The sequence below is a fragment of the Hermetia illucens genome, chromosome 5 (genome assembly GCF_905115235.1).
Source record: "Hermetia illucens chromosome 5, iHerIll2.2.curated.20191125, whole genome shotgun sequence".
Taxonomy (NCBI): domain Eukaryota; kingdom Metazoa; phylum Arthropoda; class Insecta; order Diptera; family Stratiomyidae; genus Hermetia; species Hermetia illucens.
The window spans coordinates 40,436,664-40,448,918 of record NC_051853.1 but is presented as its reverse complement, the minus strand read 5'-3'; the positions used below and the strand labels follow the sequence as shown (position 1 = coordinate 40,448,918).

General features: G+C 40.2%; 1 protein-coding gene and 2 non-coding genes across 3 annotated transcripts in view; 1 reads left to right on the top strand and 2 right to left on the bottom strand.

The window, feature by feature from the left end:
* Positions 1–12,255, top strand: part of LOC119657889 (protein unc-80 homolog) — an 83,455-nt gene that overhangs the window by 31,323 nt on the left and 39,877 nt on the right. Inside the window, exon 22 of the mRNA XM_038065031.1 lies at positions 2,482–2,694. Within this exon, the coding sequence (XP_037920959.1) occupies positions 2,482–2,694 (213 nt within the window). The remainder of the gene's footprint in view (positions 1–2,481; positions 2,695–12,255) is intronic.
* On the bottom strand, positions 682–753 carry Trnat-ugu. Its single transcript has one exon. It is a non-coding gene; the product is annotated as a tRNA-Thr (tRNA).
* Trnas-gcu lies at positions 6,746–6,827 on the bottom strand. The gene has a single exon. It is a non-coding gene; the product is annotated as a tRNA-Ser (tRNA).

Genomic DNA, 12,255 nt, shown 5'->3' with positions numbered 1-12,255 from the left:
AGTTGGAGAAAACGACTATTCTGAGTGGGTTAGATACCGTAGTCAAGGAGCATATGGGCATTCCAGAACTAGGTATTAGATACTTAAATTTTAGTGACCCCTTCCTCTTCAAACGGGAGGCGGTCTAAGAGGATGTAAAAATTTTAAAAATTTGCAAAATATGTAGAACCTATGCTGTTGAGGGTGAAAACCTTTTCCAAAAATCAATTTACCTGAACTATTAAAAATAAAGAATCTATAAGATTAAGGCTCAGTAACGAGTGATGTAGCATCCTAAAAATTGAAGATACGAACTCTAAGGTGCATTTCTTGTCCGACAAATAAATTTGTCAAATTTCGCATTCTACATATTCTACTTGAATTAACTGTTTCTTAGATTTGAAAATTTCCGTAAATAAAGGTGTTTTTAAACAAACGTCCTCCAATGTATAAATCTCACACCGGAAAAAAGTGCTATTAGTATTATTTCACAGTGTCATGAAATATGTTACTAAGCAAATGTAAGTTATCACCAACTGATGATGTAACACCACATTGTTCTGCTCTTCATGTTCTTTATCAGTGCTTTTGATATTATTAGAATACCTCATTACAGTTATCTGAAACAAATATGGAAGATAGTAGTCCATGAGATACTTCGCGGAAAGAAAACTTATTGTGGAACAAAAAGTTGCTTTTGCTTGCCTCCTGTGAGGATTGAACTCACGACCCCTGGTTTACAAGACCAGTGCTCTGCCACTGAGCTAAAGAGGCCATGTCGCCAGTTCTTAAAGCTTTCTATGTCGGTCTCAATCCAAAAAAATCAAGAAGAATGTATAATTTTGTGCTGTAAATTAAATGAGCGCCGCACAAGAATAAAGCCAACGATGTTGACTTCAATATCGCATGAGAAGAGCTCCTTAAGTAAGGACGATGCTATAAATAAAGACTTGGAAAAAATAAAACAAGTTGGGAAACCGAAAACTTGACGCTTCAGGTATAAAAGGTTTTGTGTTTCCCTATGTGGGGAGCATAACGTAGTTCTCCATTAGCTGATAATATTGACATTGATTAAATCGCTGGGGAGAATTAGATTCTTCTTGAATGGTATTTTAACATTTCCCTCGAATGTCAATTATTCTCGTTAATTATGACGTCAGCATCTTATTTGTATGGCTTAGGATGCTGTTAATTCGCACGAAATTGATAAGTTTGAACTGCTATAACTTTGACACTAATAGTTGGATTTGGCATGTGTATGCACGAGGCTGTCCTCTATGCCGATGCAAAATTTAATACACCTAGGATGAACTTAAGGGGAGTTTTTTACTCAATTTCTCAAAGTTGATAATATACTATTAGTAAATTTATTTGAACAGATATCGGAATAGGACATCTTTCGAAGATTAGAGAGCCCCCCCCCACCTAAATTTATCCCACTCACTGTATGCGTGAGATTTCATAGTCCCCATTTGTCCACCAAATTTCATTCGGATCGGTTTAGCCGTTTTGGAGAAAAGTGCGTGTTACAGACAGACAGACAGATATGGAATCGATTTTGATAAGGTTTTGTTTTACACAAAACCTTAAAAAAGATGAGGTAGCAATGCCTTTCTCATCAAAATTAGAAAATCTGAATATATTTTCCTTCACCTCGGATTCTAAAATTATTCAGTTGATTTACCGAAATTTGTCATCATCTGAAAATATAGTACATTTTATTTAGCTACAAACCTTCTTTCAGAAGACCGTTGAATATGTCCTTAGAAAATTCAAGAAATGGCGGTCATGGCATCAGAAAAGACTTCTATTTAGTGCCATTTCTCACCAGGTAGCTGCCAAAGTCTCAGTTATATCTGACCTATGGTTTCATTTTGATTGTTAATTGAAAGATGAAAATTTTGTTTACCCCGGAAAATGGGAGAAAGTGAATTTCGAGCAGTGAAAGACACTTATATTTCAAAGGTTTAACTATGTGACGGTTTCCAGAAATCGAGAGAGCGTTTTCCTCAAAATAAAATTTTTGTAAGCTGGTGAGAAGCACAACTGAAATTCTGTTGAATCGGTTAGCCTGCAATTTTTACACATCATTCTACACGTTAGTAGTTCTGCTCCGAACCACGATTATGTATTTTCATTAATAATTTCTTATTTTTATTGTGGATTTTCAATGAAAAAAAGGCGCGGTTTTTGGAGATTTTCCTTTACAACTCCGTCATTTTAGTGTTTAGTAAGGTAAATTTATTATCGTGGTTCGGACGATATAGGTAAGTATGCAGAATGAGAAAACGTTTGATTTTTCGAATCCAGATTGCTACTAATTTCTGTCGTGTGACCCACGCGGAGGTAACACCGAAAGCATTTATTATTTCATCCAAAACCAATAATTACTTAAAATACACTGCAAAAACATACTTCAGCTTAGAATTTATTTATTTGTATGCAGGCCGATTCAATGTACTACTTTTTAACAATAAACTATTTTTTAACCCTTTTTTATAGCCACAAGCACCAATAGCTGCACGTGCTGCATTCCTTATAGAATGCGCCCACTTCGTTCACCTTTGTAATCGGGGCATGTGGCCAACTTGGATGAAACAAAATCTACAATCATTTCGACCATCTGGAGCTAACATCAACGCTAGAGCACCATTGGCTTCCGGAGCTAGACGAACACATGTCCTACAAAGGGCTGCAGGGAAAATGTTTCACCAGGTAAATATGTATTGTAACATATAACAAATCGGAATACCGGAAGTAGGCGCTTCGGGTATAATGGCTTTGTGTTCAACTTATGTATATGACTAAAAACCGAAAATATTGGTTTATATTTTTTTCAAACTGCAAAATATACGTACATATTACAGATGTAGATATTATGCTCACCCCAAACAAATATTGCCTATTACTGAATACTATACTTATATATGCATGGACATAAATTGATCATACACCTATTTCCGATTTACTTCATGCATAAAAGTATACATATGTATGTACACATAAAGTACGTATATTGAATACCGCTTCGTGGACCATAAAGTAGTAGTAGGAGCAAGTTGCTTTCCATAGTAGTAGAGTAGGAGCAAGTTGCTTTCCATTTGGTATGGTTCGACATTAAATGGATGCGGACTTAGGCCTCCTCAATCCCTAAAAAGAAATTGTTTAACTCCGGCCAAGTTTTAGTCCGAACTATGGGCGGATTTACGCTGAATATAATTGGTACCCTTGTTGCGGTTTACGAATTATAAAAGGGAGCGTACAACGCCTGCGAGCCGCTTCGGTCACGCTGCTCCCAGTGCAGAGGTGAGGCACCGTCTGAGGGTTTGTCTCTGCTCTGGTAAGAAATCGTAGACGGGTCGCCCCTCTTTTCATTTTCGAACTTTGGGTGTTAACCCAAACAGAGGAGTCCGTGCACCATAAAGAGTGGGAGCAAGTTGCTCTCCGTTTGGTCCGGTCCGACATCAAATGGATGCGGACTTATAACTCCTCAATCCCTAAAAAGAAATTAAAGAGGAATGTTTTTCTGCGAACTCCCATTCATGTGGGTTCACTTTCTTGTGGTATTGACGAACTGATATGTTATGATGATTTCATGCATGCTTTGGAATGCATGAAATTCACATAAATTGCAAAAGTTTCACCTTCTATAAGTTTGTTAACAATAGTTGGATTTCCTTCAAACTTTCCAGAGTTATGCCTTATGTCATCGCTTATACCACTGCCAAGCATGAACTTAAGGGGGTTTACGGCAAAATTTCTAAAATCTGCTAATATACTATTATTAACTTTATTTGTGCAGATATCGGAACGGAGTGAATTTTAGGGGCTAGATTTCGATTAGATAAACCACTGTGATTTTTTCTGTTGGATAAGTTCTGAGAACGAGACCTGTTACACTTTTTGAGGATCACATTTTGAGCCCTCACTCGTCTATGTTTCAGGCGAGATCAGAGAGTTCCGAAAAGTACTAATTGAGCCCTTTCATTTGATATCCTACATGGACACATTCTGAAAAAAAAAATCTTGAACCCCCCTTTCGCATGTATGGGGAGCACCCCTTAAACTTACCACAAAATGGCGCCCCTGGATGTATGTAAAAGTATCTACAGACCATAAGCCTCACCAAACTTCATGACGATTGGTGCAGCCATTTCCGAATAAATCGGGTGTGACAGACATACAGGCAGACATCGACTCAATTTTAATAAGATCGTGTTTCACACAAAACTTTTAAAAAATTAGGAAATGCATCAAAAATGCGTTATTTAATTATTTTAAATCCTAATAAAAAAAACGTCATTTGATTTTAAATTCTAGGTAGGGTGGAGGTTAAGTAGAGATAAGAGAGGGACGAGGGGATGTCCTTTTCAAGTGTCTTCTTTTTCTTTAGCCTTTATCCCGTTGATAAGTGGGGCCAGTTCGTCTTAATCGGTTTCGCCATTTTGTTCTATCAGAAGCATAATCTGGATGCAATCGCGAGACTCTCAAAACCCCATCCAGTGTATCAAGCCTTTTAGTCCCTTACAATCGACTACGATGTTCAGACCAATCTTGCCAAATGAATTCTTGTTAGCGCGAAAATCACGTGACCATATTATCTAAGACGCCTACCTTGCAATTTTTCCACAATTGGTACAACCTCATGTCGATCGCAGATATCTTCATTTCGGATGTGGTCAAAACGTGTCACGCCACTCTTCGTCTCCATTGCTGCAAGACGGCATTCATTGTCTTTTATAGTCGGCCAACACTCAGAACCATAGAGGGCGACAGGGCAGACTACATTGCGGTGAATTTAGGATCTGTGACGTTTGTTGATACGTTGATCACAAAGAACACCAATTGTAGAAGACCACTTTATCCAGGTTGCAGTTCTCCATTGGCTGATAATATTGACCAGAGAAATTTAAATCGCTCAGTTCTGGGCGGGTCACTGCCGCTAACAGTGATTGTGCCTGTTTCATTGGGATCGGTCGTTAAAAATTCAGTTTCAAATTCAGATTCAATCTGAGACCGTATTGCATGAGGCAATCATTCCATTTTCGGACAAGTTGCTCGTGGTCATTTTTACTATTAGGCGCTAGGAAAACACCATCCCCATAAAGCAGAGTATAGGGCACTGGACGTTGGATACCCCGTGTGACAGTGTTCATAAGAAGAACAAAGAGAAGAAGTGAGAGGGCATTTCCTTGATGAACACCAACAGAGACACGAAGTAGTTTTGATACGCCCCCACTTCGAACGTTACTTTCCAGACCGTGGTAGGACAATTGAACCCAGCGCGCGAGTTTTCCTGGCACTGGTCGTAGAGCATACGAGATGAGTTTGGTACCACACGGTCAAACGCTTTCTCTAGATCCAAAAAAGCAAAGTAAAGAGGGCGTTATTTCTCACGGTGTTTTCCCATGAGTAGCTGCGTAGCGTGTATTGCGTCAGTAGTTCCGCGGTTCTTGATAAACCCGGCTTGATTCAAGGTTATTTCAACGATTTCGCGAATACGGTCGTCAAGAATGCGTTAAAAAATGGTCATGGTATGGGGCAACAACCGGATCGAACGGTGATTTGAACATTCTGTGGACTACCTTTCTTTTTCTTTACTGGAACCGTGGTACTTTCTTGCAAATCGGATGATGTTCTACGTTCCTCAATAACCCGATTGGCGAATTCACTAACCCACAGGGTTGGGTCCCAGCTCTTCGCTTTCTAGAACTCAGATGTGCTATCGTCAGGTGCTATTGCTTTCCCGGATTTAATTCTTCCTCAAGCAGCAGAAGGATATACATAAAATACTGTTCAATGTTTTTGAACGATTATTGTCTTATTGAAAAGACCTGACCTTCTGATTAATTATGGAATATTAAGAGTATTTTGTTCAAATAACTCCCTCAGTTAACCTTGTAGTGAGCAATCCTTTCGCCCGAATTTTTCAAAACATCTTTGATGGTTTCGCCTCTTCTTCCACGATTCATCATCATCCTCATTAACGGCCCAACAGCCGGTATCCGGTCTAGGCATTTCTTAGTAAGGAACTCCAGACATCCCGGTTTCGCGCCGAGGTCCACCAATTCGTTATCCCTAAAAGCTGTCTAGCGTCCTGGCCTATGCAATCGTTCCATTTAAGACAGGGTCTGCTACGTCTTCTGTCTGTCTTTCTACCATAGATATTACCCTTATAGACTTTCCGGCTCACCACAACGTTTTCATACGGATTTTATCCACAACCAACAGTTGTGGTATCGCTTATAAATTTCGTCGTTATAAATGCTGCGTTATTTAGGCTACGAATTGGTCCATTCTTCAGTTTCAGAAATAATTCGACCAATATTGCTCTTGAGAGCCGGATTCCAATCTGGATTGTCCGCATAACATCGATCTTTAATGTTACAACACAAAAAAATAGAACAAAATCCACCGGTAACAAATTCCAGCTAAAACAACTGTATGACTGCAAAAGTTGATTGCTGGCACGTAGCCCGGGAACAACCCTTTATCTTTCAACTATTTTTCAACTAGACTGACAATATTTTTCCTGTAATTCTGTCTCTGCTGGATATCTACGCAAAACTTCAGCCGTACTAGTCAGTTTGACAGGCTTGATAGCCCACCATGTTTTTGTCTTCCAGTAAGCCCCCTCCCCTCACTATTGAATTATTGAATGCATGTATTGTATAAATGACCAATTACCAAACAAAAATAGTGAACTCTGCTCCACATAATTTTACTAATTTGTTTAATTTCACTTCATAAAAATTAAAAAAGCTTTCGACGAGGATGGGATTCGAACCCACGCGTGCAGAGCACATTGGATTAGCAGTCCAACGCCTTAACCACTCGGCCACCTCGTCATGTAATATCTGTTGTCAAAATGAATATTTGATTCCAATTGGAATTTTCGACAATATTTGTTAATATATGTATTTACATAATATATTAATATATGTCACATATATTTCGTATACAAATCAACTGTAGATTGTTATAGCTTTTGTGTAAAACAAAACCTTATTGAAATCGATTTACGGTCTATCTGTCTACCACCCTCATTTTAACTTCAACATTTTTAATTCTGGACACAACTGCTGCTTACACATAGGCCGGCCTATTTCTAATTGGTTAAACTAGACTGACTTTGGGAGTAGGTGTTGGTCCTGGCCATATTCGAATGTTTCAGAAGCAAGGCTATCTTCACTAGGACATAATTTCGGAACCTTCTGTAAAGAAAATAGAAAATAATCCGACTACAAAAAAATATTACCACTTTACGCTTCAATATTTTGTATGAGCACTGAGGAAGGGGGAAACTGACTCCGAAAATATCGATATACATATGCGATCAAATATACTTGGGTTGTCCCTAATCAAAAAAACAATCTTTTTTTAGATTTTTGAACTGCAAAATATTGAACAACACCTTCAAAGTATAACTCTTGACGGACATCGCTTTCTATACACATAAGGAATAATCTATTTAGTCGCTCTTGTAACATAGTTGTTCGCAATTCATAGTTCATTCTTTTCAATTTCGAAAGTGAGCTCTCTCCATTGCAGTTAGTCACCAGTTTAAGACTGAAAGATTCTCGTAGGGTTTCTCACATTTGGAAATGTTTCTTCAAAATTGTCTTCCTTTATTGAACTATGCAATTCTGAAATCCTTAATTCCTGTACTTTAGGTTATTCAAGTAATTTTTAAAATTTAAATATTCTGATTTCCGTTGGTTGGCATGATATTTCAAGCGTTAGTTTTGCAGAAAAAGTAGACAACAATTGAGATTATGCTAATTTGTTGAATTTTCAAATCAAGTTTCCATACCGGGGTTCTATCATGCTTGCGGTCCCGAGCACCGGTCCCTTAGAAGAAAGACGGAACAGTTCAAATGATAAAATATATTTAAATATTTTTAGTGAACAAGATCAACAATAAAACGATGACGATGTTTCCTTCATTAGCATGATAATTTTTTCTTCACATGTATCAATTTTTTGGGGCAAACTTCTCTACAAAGTCACCATTGCTAGTAATTATTTTATGACTATAATCTTAAACTTTCAACACTATTCTGCCTTAGAAGAACAGAGTCGCTTTAGATGTGGACGTCGTGTCTATGTCTACCAGGATTTTCGAGGAATAGACATTCTTGACAGCTTTAAAAAAGATGTCACGGCCCGAAGAAAACAAACATGGAAAAGGTGGAGCAGCTGTTTTAATATGTAACTGCAGCATTCGACGTTATGTTGTGTAACGAACGCAACTACTGTGGCCCCACGTTGGGCGCCAACTCTGTTACGATGAGAGTCCATCGTTGCATCACCTTGACGCCAACACAATCGCCAAGACTGTTAACCAACCAAACTCCCCTAATAGGTTTGCCAGTCGTGAACACCGACTACGCGAGATAATATATGGAACCAGGCGACACGTGCTGGAGCTAACCCGAATGCTTGCAGTTCGGCGAGATGTGGGTCAGAGTTCTTGATTCTCACATATTACCTCCCTGTCAGGAGACCGAGATTTAACCACGTGCGTTGACTCCGAAGTTAACAAAACAAAACCCACCCGGGATAAACTACTCTAACAGAAACGAGAAGTCTCGAGGCGGAGTGATACCCATCGAAGATTTTATTCCCAAAAGAGCTAAAATGCCAAACGGCCTTATAAGGGAGGGGATCTAATCTAGTCCTTTCATTTATCGATCGGGGAACTTGATCCTTAATATTGTTGACCTTATCATCGACATGGTGTCTTCACTCTCGACAGCGATCAGAGTGGCGGTGGATTCTATGGACGATGTTCTCATCGTGAACATGGCAGCATCCTCATCTTTCACAGGTACCGCCTCCTCACGGTTCGCAACAAGCGGTCAAGGTGGTATTGAGGCGCACATCGTCGCCTGTGCCAAACACGACCGCAAAAAGGATGGCTAACGTAACGGCGGCAAAGGCTGCCGTGTAGAATAAAAATCTCGGATTTATCCCTCACGGTTGTTGAATTTTCAGATTTTTCTTAAGTTTATTATTGGAAATTGTCGGACACTTTCCAAAATGGTAAGGGCACTCTCGTGCGCGAGACGCTTTAACTTGTGCTGATCTACTCCCAGCTTTTTTAGGTAGAAATGACACCCCCCATATCCTCATCAAAACACTCTTATATTTGGAACTCCTTCATGGATGGTACTCTTGCAAAAGTTCACAGAACTCGCTCCACATTTAACGTTCAGTGAAATTTTCAATTTTTATTTAACCAACGAAAGTCTTAATGCACAATTGCTTAATTCAATTACTAAAGTTCGCCGTCGAAATCAGTACAGAATACGGGAAAACGTTACATAGATAAAATGCGACTGTCCTCGGTCAAGGCTGGAGGCAGAAGAGACCAATTGCTTATTTCTACAGTCCCTCTGCCGCCAACCAACGGCACTTTTTCACCGCCTGCTCCCCACTCCTGTGGCGAGTTCTAAAATGTGTGGAGAGCGCCGGTGGCGTCATCTAACCACTAGCATTCGCAACATTCGAAATAAGTTTCGAATGCTGCGAATCCTGCTGCGCCACAAACTTATCACCATTATTCCGAGAACAAGAATCGAAAATGACGACGTTTGCTTTCGCACTCCCTTTTTTTCCGAAAAAAACAATTACCAAGCCAGCCCAGCGCGTCAAAGCAAGGCGCCACACGCACAAATTTCCGTTCCGTGGCAGAAGTCCAAACATTCAAATTCGAAATTTACAATTTTAATTTCAAATTGGAATATTAGAACCTCAAAAGCGGTCAGGAAAATTGTATCGGCGTAGCAAATGCCTCACTGCAAAAAACGGATCCGGCAAGCAGGATCCAGGAAATCTCGACGTTAAGACCGGTTTGTTAGAGATCGAAGAGACCTTGAAACCGAAACATCGGGAGTTGCAGGAAAAACACCCGGATCTTCGAAGTAGCCTTAAGATGGCTGTATGAAGGCTAATACGAACCCGTCGGGCACTGCTTACAAAATTGTAATGAATAAAATGCGGGGCAAAAATCTCCTCAAGCGATCAGACATGTCCGCGGCAATTGTTGCAAAAAATTAAAACTCTTTTCAACAGCAGAAGAAGAACGGACATCAACTAACGTTTCAACAAGACGTCTTTTCGATTCCTGTAGCTACCGAAGAGGAACTACTAGGTACCTGCGGACGTATTGGATCTATCAAAGCTCCGAAATTGGACGAAATTTCAAGCAAAGCTATCAAAGTACCTCATGAGCGCATTTGATTCGTCCATGGTGGTACGAATGTAAAAGGCAGGCGGTAGTCTTTCTACCCAAAACACAAAAGCCACCCGGCGTGTCCTCTTCATATCGTCATATCAGTCCTTAATCATAGGCACTATAAGAGAGATGCTCAAGCGAGTGATACACAAAAGGCTGGTCCCGTTCATTGAGGTAACAGGCGATCTATCGGAACAGAAAGTATGGTTTTCGACGAGCCTCTTCTACCGTTGATATGATGGTAATGGTGCTGGGAATGCCTAAGAATGTGGGGGCCGGATAATTGTCCTGGTGCGGACTGAAAGAGTAAATTGTCATAGCAGGTGTACCAGAAGTTCCATGTTTGAGACCCCTGCTGCTATACGATATCAAATCTGGAGCAGTGCTCGGTCTTCGCCTGCCAGATGTGGCGCCGTTGATTGGGTTTGTGAACGACTTACCCGTGTTTGGAGGACATAAACCTATATGAAAGTGAAACCATTCGTGCCATCATCATAGAAACGAATTGTAAAACTGAATAAGACAGACGGAATGGGGAAGCTAACTTTATTACCAATCGTAGGAAGACACTACTGCTAATATTTCGGTTGGTAATCACAAGGTCGTCACAATATTGTTCATTAGCTGCCCGGTGGTGTTGATATCAAGTTGATCTTTAAGGAACACTTAAACATGCAACAGAGGAAGCATCAGAGTAGTGATGCCTAATATCGGTGGAGCAAAATGTGATCACAGGCTGCTTACTCCAGGGGTGGTGAAATCCATCCTGCTGCCTGCGCTCCTACCTAGGTGAAGCAGTGGGTAGCGGTATGAGCCGAAGGAGGAAGTGTGTGTCAATGCAGGAATGATCCCCATAGATCTCTAGCTATCAAGGAGTCCTATCTCTATCATAGAAAAGAAGCAAATCCATCCGAGGGAGTCACCTTCAAAAGAAGCAAATGTACATGCGATGGTGACAAAAGCGGGATAATTCCGACAATAGCCGCTTGACTCATACACTGAGCACATGCATTGAGAAATGGATCAAGTAAAAAGACAGTGAAGTAAATGACCATCTGACACAGTTCTTTACGGGACCCGCTTTTTATAGGGCAAACTTTCCGAGTGTTTCAAACGACAAAAGACGTGCACATTAAGTTCCATTGTTTGAAATTCACAGAAAAGAAAGGGAGTTTAACCGCTGCCTTTAATGATCACTTCCTCGTAAAGACGATGCTGTTGTCAGAGGCTAATTGGATTGCAGAAAGCGCTACAATATCTGCAATCCAAAGAAAACTCCAGAATTGGAAGTGTGAATTTGAAATGGTGGAATCGGCTGGTGTCCTCCTCGTCAAGTAATGCTTAGAGTGGTCTCATGGAGATATCGGCGCATTTAAAATGTTCAGTGTGTTCGGATAGGGCTATCGGAAAATCGATTTTTTAAATTTAAGCTTCCGACTATCTTATTACTCTCGGAATTCCTAACACTCTGCAAGCGCTAACCAGAATTTGGATGGTTACCCCCTGTTAAACATCGTCGCTTCAAAGAAGCGTTCCTAATAAGATATTTTTGCCGTTTGGAGTTTGGAGCTCAATATTTAGGAGCACCCTTCCCGCTCTAGTTTCTTTCATCATTTTTTAAATTTACCAAAGAGGGTCGTAGGGAGGAAAAATTTCCCATCATCATCATCAAAGGCGCAACAACCGGTATCCGGTCTAGGCCTGCCTTAATAAGGAACTCCAGACATCCCGGTTTTGCGCCGAGGTCCACCAATTCGATATCCCTAAAAGCTGCCTGGCGTCCTGACTCACGCCATCGCTCCATCTTAGGCAGGGTCTGCCTCGTCTTCTTGGAAATTACTAACTAAATTTTTTAAAAAAATGGAAGATACCCAAGCTTTGGTATGATGAATTATTGTTCTGCGAGAAATTTCGTTCTGTCCTAAAGGGAAATAAGTAGAACTCCTGGAAATTTTACTATGATACAAATGTAACTGTGAGGTTCTTCATATTCAACAGACTGGAGTTATCATGCCGTTTGATTCTGAATCTCCTTC